General features: G+C 52.4%; 2 protein-coding genes across 8 annotated transcripts in view; one reads left to right on the forward strand and one right to left on the reverse strand.

The window, feature by feature from the left end:
• Positions 1 to 6,534, reverse strand: part of CNGB1 (cyclic nucleotide gated channel subunit beta 1) — a 75,911-nt gene extending 69,377 nt beyond the window's left edge. For 3 of the 5 annotated variants that reach the window (XR_014136247.1, XR_014136245.1, XM_081791549.1), the window contains exons 1-7: positions 6,474 to 6,534; positions 4,034 to 4,209; positions 1,897 to 1,954; positions 1,527 to 1,599; positions 585 to 705; positions 438 to 480; positions 203 to 239 (exon numbers count right to left, since the gene is read on the reverse strand). Coding sequence is in view for 1 of the 5 variants with exons in the window: in XM_081791549.1 (XP_081647675.1) it covers positions 203 to 239; positions 438 to 480; positions 585 to 705; positions 1,527 to 1,599; positions 1,897 to 1,954; positions 4,034 to 4,201 (500 nt within the window). In the remaining 4 variants the exon portion in view is untranslated. Of the gene's footprint in view, positions 1 to 202; positions 240 to 437; positions 481 to 584; positions 706 to 1,526; positions 1,600 to 1,896; positions 1,955 to 4,033; positions 4,210 to 4,445; positions 4,659 to 6,473 lie in introns of those variants that run through there. The other 2 variants (XR_014136246.1, XR_014136248.1) reach the window with 2 other exon arrangements.
• Positions 6,535 to 11,422: 4,888 nt separating this feature from the next.
• SPMIP8 (sperm microtubule inner protein 8) lies at positions 11,423 to 18,670 on the forward strand. Of its 3 annotated transcripts, XM_078438829.1 has the most exons (8): positions 11,427 to 11,552; positions 12,562 to 12,786; positions 15,679 to 15,740; positions 16,006 to 16,180; positions 16,616 to 16,677; positions 16,889 to 16,953; positions 17,331 to 17,363; positions 18,503 to 18,670. In XM_078438829.1, exons 2-8 carry the CDS (start codon positions 12,564 to 12,566, stop codon positions 18,531 to 18,533), a joined length of 651 nt encoding a protein of 216 aa, XP_078294955.1. In that variant the 5' UTR covers positions 11,427 to 11,552; positions 12,562 to 12,563; the 3' UTR covers positions 18,534 to 18,670. The 3 variants fall into 3 exon arrangements, with proteins under 3 accessions (XP_078294954.1, XP_078294953.1, XP_078294955.1); XM_078438828.1 differs by lacking the exon at positions 16,889 to 16,953 and having other exon boundaries at positions 11,423 to 11,552; positions 12,528 to 12,786; XM_078438827.1 differs by lacking the exon at positions 16,889 to 16,953 and having other exon boundaries at positions 11,423 to 11,552.
• Positions 18,671 to 18,956: the final 286 nt, after the last annotated feature.

The following is an 18,956-nucleotide window of genomic DNA, read 5'->3' on the forward strand; positions in this document are numbered from 1 at the left end:
GGGAAGCACAGGGCCCTTTGGCTCCATTTTAAGAATGAGAAGAGTGTGGTCTGGAAGAGATGAGAGGCAAGTCCAAGGTCACACACTGAGGTGATGTGGTCCTGAACACAAGGTCCTCAGGTTTGGGCACACAGCTCCCCCAACCACACACACTATAGATGAGGCTCAGGGGCCAAACCATTGCTCAGGGATGGAGACTTACCCAGTGTCCTGGGCCCCAGGGGCCACATCGAGTCCATCTGCAGAAGAAAGAAAGGTGGTCAGCAGCAAGAGGCCTGCCCAGACCCCGTCTCCTGGTCAGCTTCACTCAAACCAGGGTTGGAATCCAGAGCCAGGCAGATGAGAGTTCCTAGCCTGTGAGCTCTCCACAGGGGCAAGATCCAGCCTGAGCTCCCCTAGTCCCACCCCCAAAAAGCCATCCTGCCTCCTGGCCTTACCTGAGCTCCCATTGCTGCATTGCCCAGGGATCTGTGCTCCTGCCTGCCAGGACAGACAGACACGTGAGGGCAGAGAACCCAGACCCAATGGCCTCCCACCCTGCCCTTCCCCACCAAAACCACCTCAGCTCCCACCCCCACAAGTACCTGGGTGGGGCCTTCCAAGCCAGCAGCAGTGGTCTGGGCTGGCCCGCTGCTGAGGACCGGCTGTGGGACAACTTTCTCCATGCCTTTCTTGAGCCAGGTCAGCACCCAGCCACTGGGAGTGCTGAGGGACAAAGATCCGAGTTTGCCCTCAGGTCCCCGGCCCCTCCCTAATCCGAGTGGCACTCTCTGGTGTCCTAAAGAACTTGGGTTGAATCCCAAATGTCTGTCTCCCCACTGTGAGGCTTCAGATATGTCACCTTCCCCCAAGGCTTACATCCAACTCTGGAAAATGGCAGACACCAAACCTTGGCAAGGCAGGTATGCACAGTACCATCCTGAGCCCACTCCCATCAGATGCTTGGTCCAAAGCAGCCAAGTTCTAGTATCCTGCTTCCTGCTTAGCCTGGCTCCAGGAGGTCCCATCCTACACTAGGCATACGTCATGTGCTCCAAAAGGGTCAGAAGGGTTAAGGATTTCCTGTGGGGCGTTTTCCTTGTGGCTGAGACTGGGCAGCCTAAATATGAGGGTCACAGACTCACTGCCTGAGGCTAGCGGCTCCCCCCAACCCCCAAAAGATATGCTCACTTGGATAAGCATTGATGGTCTAAAATGAGCCAACTTGGAGATTTTACATGAAAGTCTGGATTTCTGGCTTCATTGGGAAAATCAGAAGCCCTGGCCACACTGGGTCTGCATTTCTCCCAAGCACTGAGAATGCTCCAGCCCCTATTTTCTGTTTCTCTTGGTCACATTGCCCATTTGGCCCAGGAGATCCTTGCCTCTGCCTGAGGATCCCTTCAGCCAGTTCCCAAGATGTTCTGGGCAGTTGCCAGTGAATGAGTGGAGACCTGAGACAGTGCTGGTCCCCACCCCCAAGTGGCTCCCTGGTTTTTTTGGGGGGTGGGGGCTGGCCCCGAGGAGAGGGAAGGGTGGTGTGGTACCTTTTCACTTCGGGAACCACAGCAACCTGGGCTTGGAGGGATGTGGGTGGAGTAGGGGCAGCCTCCTGGGTTTCTGGAAAAGAATTCCCCATACTTAGATCTGGAGCCTCAGAGTACCTAGGGAGGTCTACCCTGTGAGGGAGGTCAAGTCAGAGGTAGGGGAAAGAGGAGAACCCCAAGGGAGTCAGAAGGCCAGGGTTCCAGCTCAGCTCAGCTAAAAAGTCCCCAGGAGCCCGATCCTCAACTTCTCTCAGCCTCAGTTTCTTCATCTGTGAAATGGGCCTGCTGGCCTATGAACTCTGCAAAGCCCTGAGAGAGAACATACTCCTCCCTGCTGCTGGTGCTGCCAGCCTGGGCTTCCAGCACTTACCCTGAGGGCCTGGCTCAGCTGCAGCCACTTCCTCCCCCTCAAATGGCTCCTCCGGTGGCTGGAAGGTTCAAACAGGACCACGTAAGCCCTCAGGGAGACCAGCCTGGTTCAGGTAGGGGCAGCCCTCAACCCACCCACTGAGGACCCCCTCACCCCACAGGACCAAACAGCTCTATTCTCACATTCGTCCCTGTAAATCCCAGCAGCTTCACCCTCTACTTGGGACACTTCCTCCCTCACAACACCATGGGTCCCACATCCAAGGTGCCCCCCTACCAAGGTAGCCCCAAGCCTATCACCTCCCCCAGGAAGCTGCCCACTCCAGTGGTCTGAGAACAGAGAGGAACACTGGAGACACTTATGAAGCCTTGAGGCAAACTGAAGGGGAGAGGGAGGGGAGAGGGAGGGGAGAGGACCCCCCCACCAGCTATCCCTCTCCTGGGGGAGCCAAACCTGCCACTCCCCTGGAGCAGCTGGGTAGCAGTTCAGCATTTGCTATCTGCCTCTCATCTGCCTCTGTAGCTGCAGCTCCTAGTGCTGCGTGCACATATGTGCGTGTACAAACATGCACACACACACACACACACACACACACACACACACACACTCATTATACATGTAAATGTATGAGCTCACATAAATGTCCATATATGTGCAGTTAGATGCATACATGCATGAGCACAAATAGGTACACGTGCAGTAACACAGCGGTGTGTGCATACACATGCACAGATAAGTGGATCTGCTCATACATGCACGTGTATATGGAAGACACAAAGCACATGTGCATATACGTTTGCATATGTATACATGCCCCAATACACATGCATGTGCATAGAGGCACATGCAAAATATTCATATATACACGTGCGTGCATGCAGACATGCACACATGCAAATGCCTGCAAGTGTACAGACACACAAACACATGCATATGCACACTCCCATACATTTGCATATATACACACACACAGATACTTGTGTATACATACATGCACGTATATATAAGCTCAGTTCCATAAGCAGGGGCATCTACACGCATACACATGCACTGACATACAAACACATATTCACAAACACATCATTTCAAATGTACATCAACACACAATCAAATACACACATAGATGAATAAACATGTGTGCCCACACATATGCATGTATGCCTACACGTACAAAGGTCTGCATCTGAACACTCACACATGAGCCTGCATGCACAGATGTATAAAATATGTATGTATACAAACATGCAGCTACATACAAATATGTTCATACACACATGCATGCACAGAAACACAAACGTGCATACACAAACACATGAATACATTCACAAACTCAGAAACATATACATGTACACACTCAGACACTTATAGCATGCCCCACACACCCTACAGACACACCAAGGCATGTGACATACACGTGTGCATACAAATACATGTAAATACGTGCATGTGTTTGTGTGCACACAATTTGCTAATACATATGTATGCACAGACATACCACTAAGGACACAGGGCATGCACATATGTGTACATACATGTGTGCACGTGCAAACACATATGCACACAAACTCTCTACCTGGGTGGTCACTGTTTCCTGTATATACCCCGTGCTGCCCAGGACAAGCCCTTCCTCTACGAGGCATGCCCCGCCTCACCATCTCCAGTCACAAGTGGGCTCACCCTCTGTGTCTAGGAGCAAACCCCACCAGCTTCCACTCTCCAAAGTTAAAATGATTCTCTCCCTCCTCTGAGCTCGCATACTTCTGTCTGATATACTCATTTGGCCCTCCTGGGAGGGGAGAGCTGAATCCAGTGTTGGAGCTCCCCAAATTCTCTCATCACCTCTGTCTCCTGGTAGAATGACCTGGCTGGTACTTGTCTGCTGACCCCCATGGGCAATGTCTTATTCACCATTACGCTCCTAGCACAGTGCACAGGCCTGGCATCCATCAGATGCTAAATCAAATCTTTTTAACTGAGCTTCTGAACTAGTTGTCATCAGGCTCCTGAACGGATGGGATGCAGAACTGGCAAGTTTGGACGTGCTCAAGTCCCCTCGTAGAAGGTCCCCGGGGTGGGGGCAGCTGACCCAAGCTGGGAATTCCGGAGCCATAAGGCCAGCATGGCTGCAGCCTCTTACCAGGGATTCGTCCCCTAGCTCGGCCTCCTTCAGGGCTGTTTTAGGTGCCGGCTCTGGTTCCAGCTCCGCCTCCGGTTCTGGTTCTGCCCCCTCCTCCTCCTCCTCCATCTTTGTCTTCTGGGGGGTCCCTGGGGGCTGAGGCAGCACCCTCTGGACCCAGCTCCACATCCTGATGCCTGTAGGAGACAGAATTCTTAGGCCTCCCCAGGGTGTCCGCTGCTGCTCCCACCATTTGGGCGCCACTTAGGTGGGTCACACATTTCCCTTTTCTCTCATTCATCTTTAAAAACATTTTTGCAAATTATTCCTCCAGGTATTCACCTGATAGAGATACTAAGGCCAAAAACATGTGTATAAAAAGCTTGGTCACAACAGTGTTATAGCAAAAGATGAAAAACACCCAAATATTTACCTGTAGGGATCTGGTTATTAGAAAGTTCCTAAATGTTCACCTGTAAGAGAAACGCATATTAAATAAATTACAATACGTCTGATACGGAATACCATGGAGCCATAAAAAAAGGTGGATCAGTTTGAACTAATATGGAAAGATGTACATACTCTGGACTCCAGGAATGACCAAATCAGTTAAACTCTCTGTGCCTCAGTTTGCTTGTCTGTAAAATGGGGATGTTAGAGTACCTATCTCATGGAGATCATTGTGAGGATAAAATAAACTGGTGAGAACATGGCAGGCACACACTGAGCACTTAACAAATGTCTATGACTATTATTTGGTGTCAAGCAAGAACAGTAATTGTAGAATATCACATTCAGCACGATCCCAACATGGATTTTTAAAACTACATTGTGTGGGGCGCCTGGGTGGCTCAGTCGGTTAAGCTGCTGACTTCGGCTGAGGTCATGATCTCGCGGTCCATGAGTTCAAGCCCCGCGTCGGGCTCTGTGCTGACAGCTCAGAGCCTGGAGCCTGTTTCAGATTCTGTGTCTCCCTCTCCCTGACCCTCCCCCGTTCATGCTCTGTCTCTCTCTGTCTCAAAAATAAATAAACGTTAAAAAAAAAAAAAAACCACATTGTGAATAGCATATGAACGGAAAATGCTTTAACATAAAAATTAACCTGTTTTCATGATTTAAATAATTTTAAGATAAAATGACAATTAAATCCTTTTTCAAGATTTACTGTGATATTTCAGCCCTACCTTCTATGGGTACAGTTTCTGGCAACATTTATCTTCTGGGAATGGGAGGCCTCCGCTCTTATGACTAAATCCCGCAGGATGGCCTGGCCCAGTGGCACCACACAGGGCAGTAGGTGCAAACTCCCACCCTTGAAAGGGCCCTTCTGGGGAGATGCCCAACATGATAGAGTGCTTCTCTGTCCCTCCTCTGCCAAGGACACTGGCCCCAGGCTGAAAAGGACAGGCACAGGGCCCAGGATCCATGCCCCAGTGCCCGTTCCCCACAGCCCCTTGGCTGTGCCTCCTGCCCTCTGCTCACAGCCCCGACTTCTGCCCCCGCTCTGGCCTCAGCACCAGCTGTCCTGGGAGAGGCTGTGCTACAGGGGCAGAGCTCAGGGTGGGAAATCAGATCCCTGACTCCGCCTCCAAAAAGGTGAACCTGAGCCAGACATGAACCTCTCCGGCCTTCCATTTCCTTGTTGGGTGGGGACACAGACACAGTGATTCCCAGGGTTGGTAGAGCCCAAGGCCATGTGTTTAGGATGGAGGATTCCCCCGACCCCAGCCAGCCCCAGCCGGCCCCTTGAGGCAAGACTGAGCTACGTGTCTTCCACCCTTGATCACATTCCTCCTCGTTCTCCCTGCCTGCCACCAGCCTCAGGCAAATAATTGTTACCACTTTGTAGCTCAGGAAACAGAGGCACAGAGAGAGGAGTAGACTTGCCCAAAGTGACCCGGCCGGTAAGCAGCCAAGCCAAGTTACATTCAGGTCCGCTGGACTCCAGGTGTCTCACATCCACCTCCGGTGCTATTGACATTTGCCCAGGGTTGTCTTCTGCAGGCCAGTCCTGCAAACCTTTTCCCAGTTTGTTTCTGAACCTCCTGGAAATGATTAGGGAAGCTTTCCCCACTCCCAATTTTTCTTCTTCCCTCAGACCCAGTCATTTCCTCCAGGATGGAAATATTTGCATGGCCCTGCTGATTCCACATTGATAAGGGAGGCTAAGGTGGGAAGGGTGACTTCAGAGCCCAGGGTAACTATGATGCTGGGATCACCAGCTTTTCAGAATCTTCTGGAAAGCTAGGGAAAATACAGGTTCCTATGCCCCTCTAAACCCTCTGCGGGACCTGGAATCTGCATGTCATAAGCTGCCTCTGAAGATTCACTAAGGTTTGAGTCCCACAGGCAGAGAGGGAAGCCCAGTTTTCCTGCCTTGCCCTATTCTCCAAGTCTAGATGCCTTGCTAGAAGGAGAACATGGGGGGTCCACACCCAGCCACCACTTCATCCCGAGTTACCTGCTCGGATGCCAACCACCAGCCAGGAATTGCCTTGTCCCTGACACTTGCGGCCGGTCTCTCAGACACAGGGGGGATTAATAGGCAGCAGTGGTGCCGTGTGCAAAGGATTAGCAGGGGCCGAACAGGGGTGGGGAGGTGGTGGTGGAAGACAGGAGCTCCAGGCCCAGGCAGCCAGCAGCAACCCTCCAGGGGCCAGCAGGGATCTAGGTCCCAGGGAAGGAGCCCCACGTGGACCTGCTTGGGACACCATGAGTCACCAGGGGACCTCCCCAGGTTCCAGGGGCCCAGTTTGCCACATACCTTGACCAAGCCACAGGGTGGCTGGTGGGAGAATAACAGCTTGATGTCCCCATGTGATCCTGGGAGACTCTAGGTGGCAGAGGCTTGTCAACTGTCAGTCAGCAGTGGCAGGAGGCACACCCCAGCCCTCCAGCTCCAGATCCAGGACTCAGGCAGAGTCTCTCTGGCCCAGAGTCTTCTGCAGCTTGGCAGGACCTCAGTAGCCCCTGTCTTGGGCTCTGTCCGGTCGGCCGTGGTCCCAGAGCTGGGCCTTTAGGAAGAACCCAAGGACTGAGGGATGGCTGACTGTGTGTGAGCTAGCCCCGCGAACTGAGGTCCGGCCCTAGCAGGGAGACAGATCTTCAGGGAGACAGGGACGGCAGCCCAGTGAAGAAGGGCTCAGCGAGATGACAAGAACTGGGTGAGAGTAGAGGAGAGGGGTAGCCAGCAAGGGATGGGGACTAGGTCACCCACACCATCTCCTGAGCTCCTCCTGTGTGCCCAGCAGTGTGCACAAGCAGGGCAGAGACACGAGTGTGTCAGTGGGAGGAGGGCAGGCAGGCCTCCATCCAGAGGGGGAGATTTGGGCCAAGTCATGAAAATCAAGAGCTGAATGGACCGTGTTCCAGACAGAAGACACTGCAAGGGTAAAGTCCTGAGGCTGGAATGAGCCTGGATGCACCCAAGGAACAGGGAGGGGTCGGAGGGTTAGTGGGTATAATGAAGAGCGGTGGGAGATGAGGTCGAGGTCGGCCAGGACAGATCACGTAGGGCCCGTAAGCCATGGTAAGGACTTTGGGTTTTAGTGGATGGACCAGGAAAGCCCATAATGATTTTGAACAGGGGCCAGGCACCACCTGCCCAGCTGATGTGCGGTGAGCATGTGCACTGGTCAGGAGCCTGCAGAGCAACAAATCATTCTATGACCGGATGACCCCTGGATTCTTTTCCTCCATATATATGCACATGAGGGTCACCCACACTGGTGTATGGCCGAAGTTTGTTCATTTTCCTCGCCCTAGAACCCCCTTCTCTTCTCCCAGGCACATCTGACTTTGCCCACTCCCCAGGGGCTCTGCTGCCTCCAGGTTGCTCAGCCCAGGGAGGGAGCCACAGACCAAGCCTCACTCACACACAGTCCCATGCGATCACTCCTCCCCAGAGCCTCGTGCATGGCCCCTGTTATGCAACTCCCCAAGGTGGCTGGCATGGGAGGATGTTCTTTCTGCCAGCGAGGGCCAACAGCAATAACGGAGCTCAAGGTGGCCCCTGTGTGTCCTCCATAAATATGCCAGGCTGCGGGGGATAAGGGCTCCTCCCACAGCACCTCTGGCCAGGCCCTGGCTGGGGACAGCAAGTTCTTCAACTCTGCCCGGCCTCCAAGCAATGGCTGGTGAGATCGGTGATATTCACCCTCGCCTCTAGCTGGACGGAGGCCCAAGCAGAGGTGACACGGCTTGGGCTGGTGGGTGGCAGAGGCAGAGAGAAAGGGGAGGGAGAGGAAAAGGGAGGTGTTGAGGGTGCAGCTCGGGCAACTGGGTGGCAGGTGGTGCCATTTACCCAAAAGAGGAAGCCTGGAGCTGGGAGGTGGGAGGAAGAGTTTGGAGGGGAGGGGAAATCATGAACTTTACTTTGGTAAGATGTCTGAGAGACGTCCAAGTGGAAATGTGCAGTAGCTGGCGAGGGCTGTGCATGTGTGTCTGGAGTTTGGGGAGATAGAAATGTTAGAGGCACCTGGGTGGCTCAGTCAATTAAACATCTGACTCTCGGTTTCTGCTCAGATCACGATCTCACAGTCAGTGAGTCGGAGCCCCACGTCAGGCTCAGCACTGACAGTGCAGAGCCTGCTTGGGATTCTCTCTCTCCCTCTCTCTCTGACCCTCCCCTGCTCATGCTGTCTCTGTCTCTTTCAAAATAAATAAATCAACTTTAAAAATTAAAAAAAGAAAAGAAATGTTGGACTCATGAGCTCAGCTTGCACATGGTGCGTAAAGCCACAATTCAGAACAGATTCAGACAATTCCACAGATTCAGAACCCCTGGGAAATTCAATGCAACTAAAGAAGAGAAGGGGACAAAGATGGCCCCTGGAGCCCTCTGGCACATGGAAGAGAAGAAAGCGAGCATGCTGCAAGCCAAGGGGAATGAGGCACTGGGGGAGGAGTAATGGCATGGGACCCTGCATGAGTGAGGCTTGGTCTGTGCCCTCCTCCCTGGGCTGAGCAACCTGGAGGCAGCGGAGCCCCTGGGGAGTGGGCAAAGCCAGATGTGACTGGGGGAAGAGTAAGGGGTTCTAGGGCAAGGAACATGAGCAAACTTTGGCCACACACCAGTTTGGATGACCCTCATGTGCACATATGTATGGAGGAAAAGAAGCCAGGCTCAAAAGACCCCAATGTCCGTATATACAAAGTTCAAAAGGGGCAAAATGAGCCTGTCTTGTCTATGGCTGCACACGTAGGTAGTAAGAGGAAAAAGAAAAGCAGCAGTCATGTGGTGACGTTATGCAGCCAGAGAGCGGTTACCTCTTGCAGGGGGTTGGAACTGGGGAGGAGCAGGTGGAAGCTTCTAGGGGCTGGCATCATTTCTTGCTTTCTTTAGCCGGCATCAATTTTTTAAAACAACTTTACTGAGGTATAATTTATAAGCCATAAAATTTTCCCATTTTAACTGTACAGCTCAATGATTTTTAGTAAATTGACTGAGCTTTGCAACTTGCACCATCCAGCTCTAGAACATTGCCGTTGTTGTCCCAATGAGACCCTTCATGCTTCATGGGAATCACTCCCCATACTCAGCCACAGCTCCTGACAGCCACTAATCAGCTTTCTGTCCCCTAAAATTGGCCTTTTTTGGACATTTTATATAAATGGATCATACAACAAGCAGACTGTTTTTTTGTCTGATTTTTCATTTAGCAAAATGTCTTTCAGGACCTTCCACATGGGAGCATATATCAATACCTCATTTCTTTTTAATTCTTGAGTATTCCGGGGTGCCTGAGTGGCTCAGTTGGTTAAGCATCTGTCTTGGTTTAGGCTCAGGTCATGATCTTATGGTTTCATGAGTTTAAGCCCTGCATTGGGCTTTGTGCTGGTGGCATGCAGCCTGCTTAGGGTTCTCTCTCTCTGCCTCTCTCTCTGCCCCTCCCCCACTCACACTGTCTCTGTCTCTCTCAAAATAAGTAAATAAACTTAAATTTTTTTTTAATTTGGGGGGCCCTGAGTCGGTTAAGCGTCTGACTTCGGTGCAGGCCATGATCTCATGGTTCACAGGTTCAAGACCCGTGTCGGTGTCTGTGCTGATAGCTCAGTGCCTGGAGCCTGCTTCAGATTCTGTGTCTCCCTCTCTCTGCCCCTTCCCTGCTTGTGCTCTGTATCTCTCTCTCTCTCTCAAAAATAAATAAACAATAAAAAAATTTTAATAAACAATAATAATTTTTAATTCTTGAGTATTCCATGGTGGAATTTATTTACTCACTAGTCAATGGACTCTTGGGTTGTTGCACTTACTAGCTGTTTGAAATAATGCTGCTGTGAACATTTGCATGTAAGTTTTTGCCTGGACCTATATATTTTCAGTTCTCTTGGGAAGATTCCTAGGGGTAAAATTGCTGTTATATGGTAATTTTATGTTTCATGTTTTAAGAAGCTGCTAATCAGTTTTGCAAAGTAGTACCTCTTGTCTTGACCTGAATAATAGTACACGAGCTCTCGCTTTATAAATTATTAGTTACATTCTATATTTATGCATTCTCTGTATTTTTTTATATTTTATAACGTTAAAAGAAAAATAAACTGGGGGTGGGGTGGTGAGTAGACTCAACTCCGGGAAAGTCTTCTCTGAGGAGTAGGGCTTGGGGGATGCTGTCTGGGGGCTGTATGGAGCCCTGGAGGTGGAGCAGGTAGGGAGCCAAATCCTGCGTGAACCTCACAGGAGGGGTCTCTGGACCTGTCACTCTCAGCACCTGGACAGGTGTATGTGGGGCATATGCCGATACAGGCAAACAAGTCAGACTCTCCCCAGGGTTTCCTCACATGTGGGATCCATCACCAATGGTTGTGACCAGAATGGTGGGCAGGCACCGGGGCTTTCAAGTGCTGGGCTTAGGCACTCATGACCTCTGTTTCCTGAGAAGGAGGGAGGGAGGCTGCAGGACTCCAGTGGGCCAGGGCTAGAATATCACCTGCTAATCCCTATCCTGCTGAGGCCACCACTCTCCCTGATCCCTTTATGCTGACCCTGGATACTGGCCACTGCTAATCACCACCCTTGGAGACCCAAGGGCTGGCAGGCAGGCAGGACAGTGCCCTCAGGTTTCCAGGAGAGCCCACAGTCGCCCTGCATGGCAGGACCTAGGGTCTTGCCTAACACAGAGCCTTGAAACCTAGAGAGAGACAGCGACTAGTCCAGGATCACACAGCCTGCCCTGGCTAGCCCTCGTATGGCTGCCTCCAGGGAGCCCACTTCCTTTCGGACATTTCTCAACATGCCTGGCTTGTGCTAAGGCTTGGGAGACAGCAACCTTCAGGAAAGCTGAAAGCGGGGGCCAGTTCACAGCACCCTTGCTAGCTGGGTCCTCTCCTCAGAGCCTACAGTTGCCAGGGTTGCCGAGGAGCAGGCGTCCTCACAATCAGGCTGCAGTGGGCATTGTCTCTGCAGAATGTTCCTTTGTGCTCCTACTGTATAAGGCTCTGAGGCCAGCCCATCTTCCTGCCTCTTCTCCCCACTGAGTAGTCAGAAGAGCAGAAAACCCTCGTAGGCCTGTGCATCTGGGGCCTGTGCCCTGCAGACAAGGTAGCCACTGTTGGTGGGTGAGGAGCAGTGTGTCCCTTCCCCCCCACTTCTCCCTGCCCCATTCCCCATCCTCCCCATGCAGGCCTACCCCCTAAGACAGCTTCCTCAGGCCAGTCACCTTGCCCTCTCCCTGCTCCTCCATGGTCCAAGGTCCTTGTTCCTCCTACCCACTTACCGCCCACCTCCCTCTCGCACCTGTAACTGGGTCAGGAAGAAAGCAAGCCGGCTCAACAAATTCTCCTAACGTTTAAATGACCGAAAGGCTGTGGGAATAGCCGCTCTTTAAAGGGAGGCACTGAGTGGGGGGCGCCTGGGTGGCGCAGTCGGTTAAGCGTCCGACTTCAGCCAGGTCACGATCTCGCGGTCTGTGAGTTCAAGCCCCGCGTCAGGCTCTGGGCTGATGGCTGGGAGCCTGGAGCCTGTTTCCGATTCTGTGTCTCCCTCTCTCTCTGCCCCTCCCCCGTTCATGCTCTGTCTCTCTCTGTCCCAAAAATAAATAAAAAACGTTGAAAAAAAATTAAAAAAAAAAAAAAAAAAAAAGGGAGGCACTGAGTAACCAGCAATGCTTTTGTAGTTCATATCTCTTGTAGTTCATGCCTCTCCCCTTATTTAAAACTTTCCTGTGTCTCCCTGTAGAATTTTGAGTAAATGCCAGGCACTTTAGCTAAGGCCAGAAGTCCATAATTAGCTACCCAGAGGCAGACTGAGCTAAATTCTGAACCCACTTGCTGCTGCTTCTTCCTGATCATTATTTAAGAATAGAAGACTCTTATGCCTCCTCTTTTAGACCGTTCCCAACCACACACACCCTGTGCTCACCTGCCAGAGCCCTGAGCACGTCGTGTGTTTGCGCATGCGTGCGTGAGTCCGGGTGTCCCTGACACCACATGGGGAGCTCCTAGCCGAGGGTACATCGTCCATAACCGTTGGGCGAGTAGACAAATCCGCACCGGCCAAGGTCGCGCTACCCCACAGGAGGGTGTTTGGTCGGGGTGTCTCTGCTCCCCAGCCATGGCCCGCATCGTCGACCTGGTGCCCTGGGAGGACGGCTCCACCCACGTGTACGCGTCCCCAGCCATCTTGCTGCCGGTGGCACGGACGCGCAACCAGCTGGCGGGCGTGAAGCGGCAGCTCTACCACCCGGCCTTGCCCAGCCTGCGCCGCATGGACATGGACTCTGTCAGGGCCTGTCTTTCGGATGAGCACTGCCGGTCCACCACCTACTGCCGCAAAGGTCAGGCCACCTGGCTGCCGCTGGCTTCCGCGGCCCCTCTGGGCCTTTGGGAAAGGAGTGGGTGGAGGGTTTCAAGGAGAGCCCTGGTAGAGGGCAAGGCCGTTGGTGGCACATGAAAGCGTTAAAAGGGCTAGTCCCAGCTCTGCTTAGGTCTGAGCCTCTGCTTCCCTATCAGGAAAACGGGGATGATAACAGCGCCTGCCTCGCAAGGTTATCGTGAGATTAAAACAAGCCAAGAGAAGCACTTAGTACCCGGCAAGTGCTTCTCGTAGTGCCCGGCACGTAGTACGTGCGCAACAATAATGTGGCGGTTGTTATTCAGAGAGAGAGAGAGAGCTGTGCAGAAGTCAGTTGTCGTAGTAGTAGGAGTGATAATAAAAGCAATAATGACAGCTTCTGCCCAACCTGCTCTCCAGATGGAAAAGAGGAATAGCCTCCTCACGCTTACCGTGAATGGGAGGAGGACCTGAGCGTCTTTGGGGTGAAAAGGCAGCATAGGCCCAAGGAGTAAGTCTTCATCCATTGAGCGGCTTGGGTGTGGAGGTGGGGGTGCCTGTGAATGAATGAATGAATGAATAAATGAATGAATGAAGGAAGGAATACACATTCATTTCCACACATTTATTAAGCACTTGCTTGGTGCCTGACACTGAGCTGCGGCGGCGGGGAAGCAAAGGTGTCCTAGCTAGAGGGAACAGCATGTACAGGGGCCTGGAAAAGAAAAGCTGCAGGAGGTGTTGGGTGAACTTGGGGGGTGGGGGTTGGTTGGGCCAAAGGGTAAGGTTGGTGATCACAGTAGGAGCTGGGGAGGGGAGAAGGGCACAGCTCAGAAAGGGCCCTGTTGCTAAGCTCAGGGGTCTGGACTTGGGAGAGAAAGAGGAACCTCTGAAGACCTGAAGCAGAAAAGAGGTCTGAGCATTCTGGGGGTGGGGAGGGGGTGGAGGATGGCCCAGAGGGACCAGAGGTGGATAAGGGGGGTGGGTGTTAAGACACCGGGAGGGAACACAGTCTTCAGGAAGGAGTGACAGTGTCTTGGCCACAGGAGAGGGTTTGGGAAGGTATTTAGGAGATAAAGTAACAGGATTTGGTAACAGAGTGGGTGCCGAGCAAGAGCAGGAAGTCTGGAATGAGGCCCAGGTTGCAGCTGAGGTGACAGGTGGGGTGAGGGTGTCAGAGACTGCAATGGAGACCTCCAGAGGTCCCGTGCAGAGCCCTGCAGGGGCCAAGATGGGACATGCCAGAGGTGGGTGGGGAGGTGGGGAGGAGGGAGGGATGAAAGGTGAAGTGGGGCCCCCCCACCTGTCCCTCTATGAGGGATCAGCCATGGGGCTCCCACTAACTGCTGTGTGGGAAGGCTCTTGGAAACCAGCAATTTACATTTTTAGGGAACGCTCTTGATTTAGATATGTATTTTATGGCAAGTATATGCTTTTAATAAAAGTAATCAAAATTCAAAATGCTGTAATAATGTACGTTTTAACACCTCGCCGCCTCCACTCTCCACCTCTGCTGATTTACAGGTGTCCATCTAGTTCCTAATGTATCCTTCCACTGTTTATTAATGCAAATACAAATATATATACTTCTGCTCCCCAACTTTTTACTATGAGTGTATTCAAACATAGAGAAAAGTTGGAAGGATAATACTATGAACACCGGTTGCCTTCCACCTGCTTCGGGCACTGTATTACCATATTTGATTCTTCTCTTTCTAACACACACACACACTCACACTCTCCCACACTCTTCAACAAGCAGCTCCTACTGCTAACAGCCTCCTCTGTGACACAATACCATTATCACATCTAGGAAAGTTAACAATAATTCCCTAACACATAATATGTGGTCTATATTTAAATGTCCCAAATGACCCCTAAAGATATCTCATAGCTTTAAAATCCTTTTGGGGGCAGCTGGGTGTTGGTTGAACGTCCAACTCTTCGTTTCTGCTCAAGTCATGATCTCACAGTTTCGTGACTTTGAGCCCCATCTAGCTCAGTGCTTGCAGCCTGGAACCTGCTTGGGATTCTCTTTCTCCCTCTCTCTGCCCTTCCCCACGTGTTCTTTCTCTCTCAAAAAAACAAAACAAAAACAAAACAAAAACAAAAACAAAAAACTATAAAATAAAATAAATAAAATAAAATAAAATAAAATAAAATAAAATAAAATAAAATAAAATAAAATTCCTTCTGGAACCAGACTGCAATCTAGGATTGTGCATTGCAACTGGGTGTTACATATCTTTAGTTTCAGTCTGAAATAGTCTGCCCACTTTCCATTTTTCCCTCATATCGACTTTTTAGAGTTCAAAATAGTTACATGATAGACAGTCCTACATTGTGAATGCGAGTGATTGTTTCCTTAGGGTGTTGTTTACCTTGACTGTTTTCTGTAAACGAGAAGCTGGATGGGGAGGCTTGATTAACCAGGTAAAACACTGCTGGCCAGAATCTTGCATGCTTGCCATAGTGCTTCAGCAGGAGGCACATAATGTTGTTATCCTGCTATTCGTGATGCCAAGTTTGATGACATGGTTAAGGTGATGACCTGAATGTATATTCTTCTCTGCCTCCAATCTCCTCAGTTTTATGCTTTAAAGCAAAAGGTAGCATACAGCATATACTCTTCTGCACCTTGGAGGTCTTGTATCGAGAATTTCCTATTTTAAGTAGCTGCATAGCGAGGATGTATGAGTGTATTTAACAAGTCCTTGCATGAGACACTTGAGCTATTCCCGGCGATTTTCTCTTATGAACAATGTTGAAATGGGTAGATCTTTTACTCCTATCATTTCCCAGTTGTGTACCTGTAATGTGGGATAAATTCCCAGAAGTAGGACTCGGGTCCAAAGTAGAGGAGATACCTACCTCTTCCCTCCTTTTTCTTCTTCAGATGACTTTGACAACGCCTACTTCACACTTTTCGGTGTCCCCAATAAACCCCTGCAGTGCTTGGTGAGTGTCCTTTGCTTCTGGCCCTGGGTTTGCTCAGGGGAGACGGTGTGAAGGCCCTGCCTGTGCCCAGCCCCAAGTACCTCTGGTTCTCCAGCTGCCTGCTTGTGGCCCTTCCCCCTTCCCATCTCCTTTAGGGGCTTCAAGGCCCTCCATCAGGCCCATGGGTCAGATGGGCCAAGTTGTCAGCTCCTGTCTATGGGGCGGTCTGGGTCGCCCCCCAGGCTTCGGCACTTACCACGCGGCCCTGACTCCCATCGCCCGGCAGGACATCACCGAAACCGGCCGGAGACTCCAAAACAGGTGCCATGAGGGAAAGCTGGTACCCATCGCGCCGGGCATCAACCGGGTGGACTGGCCTTGTTTCACTCGCGCCATTGAGGACTGGTCCCGCTTCGTGTCCTCGGCTGGCGAGTTCAAGTTGCCCTGCCTGAACAAGAGGGGTCAGTCTACTGGGCGCGGAGGATGCCATAAGGCGGGAGAGACCCGGGAAGCCAATTGCGGCTGGGGGGCGGGCGGCGGCATCAGGTGGGCTGTGGCAAGGACAGCGGGGAAGCTGAGGAGCAGCTGGGCACAGAGAGTGAGCGGGACCGAAATGGGCTGAGGGACAGGGAGGTGGCGTTCGTCTTGTGGAGGAGGCAGGGGCCAGGTCCAGGCCAGAGGACGCCATTGGGGCGGAGACTGCGCGCAGGGCTGGGTCTGGGGCCCTTGGAGCAGGGTTTGGAGGCGGGGCTTGTTCTGGCGGGGCAGGGGAGGCGGGACTGGCTCAAATAACAAGTGTGTGGGCGTGGTTTGATCTAGGGGCGGGCTCAGGTAAGAGCGGGGGCGGAGTTTGTCCGCGGCGGGCTGGGGGCTGCAGATGGGCGGTCTCTCCGCAGTGGAGAGTTTCAGTGGCTACGCGGTGCGGTACTTGAAGCCCGAGGTGACCCAGAACTGGCGGGTAAGGAGGGCTGCGCGCTGACCTGTCCCTGGGGACCAGGGGGTGGGGAAGGAGAGGCTAACACGGGGGTCGGGGAGGGGAAAGTACGCCCAGGCAGGGTTTCCCAGTCCCCAGGGCTAAGATCTCCGGCAGAGAGCAATGTGCGGGGCGGGGGCGGGGGTCAGTGTCCCCCTAGATTCACGGGCCCCCCATTCCTCTGGCCCTGCGCCAGTACTGTCTCAACCAGAACCCCAGCCTGGACCGCTACGGACAGAAGCCCCTGCCTTTCGACACCCTGTAAGTGACGGCACAGACCCCGGGACCCCATACCTCAGGGAAGGAGGATGGGCCTCAGAGTACATGGCCATCTTCTTCAGAGTACAGTTAGTGACTCTTGAAACTGTGAGACCTGGGAAGAACTGCTGGGCTCCAATACACCTCCAAAAAAGTGCAGTTTCAAAATGAATGGGTGTTTAATTCCTATCAAGCGGAACACCCTGTCGCCCAGTCCCCCCTGGCAACCCCACCCTTTCGGAGTGGAGGTCTTAGGTGGGACGAGGGTGGACTTTAGTAATCCTTCTGGTGGGATGGCGCTTCTGGAGATGGGAGTGAGGTTCCTGGATAGGGTCGCCCTTCCCCACCTCGGGCTTACCTTCCTCCTCCGTTTTTCGCAGGAATGCTTACCGACGCTTCGGCTCAATCTACAGGTAGGGGAGTGACCCCGCCCCTGCTCGCACCTAGCCACTCGCCCGTCGTCGGGGCTGTGCCTCCGCCGCCTCTGGACTCTGGGGATTCTCAGACCCCACTGCACCCACGGGGCCTCGCACCAAGGGATTGGTACCTCCTGGGTGATATTGGGGGACTGAGTTGCCTCCCTCCTAAGAGATCCTCGCCAGGCAAAAGGATGGCCTGCTGGGGGGTGGGGGGGAGTAGGGTGCCTGTCTCACCAGATTTGGCTCAGACTAGGCCAAAAGGAGGAGGGCTTACCAGGGAGGAAAGCGGCTGGAAGACTAAACAGGCACGTAAGACACATGATGGAAAGAACTGAGAGTTTGCCTTCCAGGATGTGGATAGGTGGTAAGGGCTGAGGCTCGTGTTCCCAGCAGGAGTGTGCAAGGTATTCAGACATCTTCATCATTTGGTCATCTCCCACCTACCCAGCCCCCTTCCCTCCACGGCAGCAGTACCAGACTCCTGGGTATCATCCAAAGGACCAGCACAACCAGGCACTCCACACCTTTGCTGCTGCTGTTGCTGGGGCTAGATAATCCTTCCCTCTCTGCCTGGAAAATTCCTCCCCACCCTTGAAAGCCCAGCCTAGATGTTCCATCCTTCTTGAAGTCTTTGCTGATCCCCTGCCTCTCCCCTCTAGCTTAAACCCCCTTGGGTCGCTCACCACATGTGCACGCATATCTGACAGCATGCAGACTATGGCATTATACTTATCGTTGGAGAGCTTGCCTTCTCTCGCCCACCCTGTGCACACACAAGGGAAAGCTTTCTGACTTCTTACTGCTACATAGTGCCTGCTAGAGCAGGTGCACTAAATGTTTGAAAAATGAGCAAAGCAGTACATTATTCGTAATCAATGGGAAACAAAAGATGAGGCAAAGTGAAAGCGGGGGAGGGGGGGGCTTGAAAGTCAAGCAGAGTCACTGAAAATATATAAATAAAAGGAAACAGGGAGCCATTGAAGGCTCTTGAGCCATAGAAAGGCAGGATGGAAAGTGTGTTTTCAGAGCCTCGAGGACAGGGTGGCGGGTTTGGGGGAAAAGCCTAGAGAAGGACAGCCTGACTTTCCAGGACACCCTGGAGGCCCCTGCCTCACCCCTGTTTCTCTCCACAGTCGTGTCAACTACCTGACCCCCTGGCATTAATCTGTGAAAAGGAAGCCAGTCCTCAGGCTGCTGGGCTATGCCATCTCCGGTTCTCCAGCAGGACAGAGCGAGTATGGTGGCACCACCCATCTCCCTAAGAGTTCAGCCAGACTGGAAATAAACCTAATGCTCCCCCAGGAAGGAATCAGGCACGTGTGTGTGTGTGTGTGTGTGTTGTACGGACTGGGAGAAGGGTCAGTACCTCAGGATGATGATGTCCTACCTTTACCTGTCTCCTGCCAACTCCTGAGGAGTGGTGGGAGCCTGGAGAAAGCTGTCTCATGACCCCAGGTAGAGAGTCAGAGTCTAAGCCCCAGGGCTCAGCCAGGGGTGAGGTGTAGAGATAACCTGCCTGCAAAATGGGTTTTCCCTATGCCCCATCCCCTGCTTGCAGCCTCACAACCAGGCTCCCTCCACTTCAGA

This window comes from Panthera onca, chromosome E2 (genome assembly GCF_046562875.1).
Source record: "Panthera onca isolate mPanOnc1 chromosome E2, mPanOnc1 haplotype 2, whole genome shotgun sequence".
NCBI lineage: Eukaryota > Metazoa > Chordata > Mammalia > Carnivora > Felidae > Panthera > Panthera onca.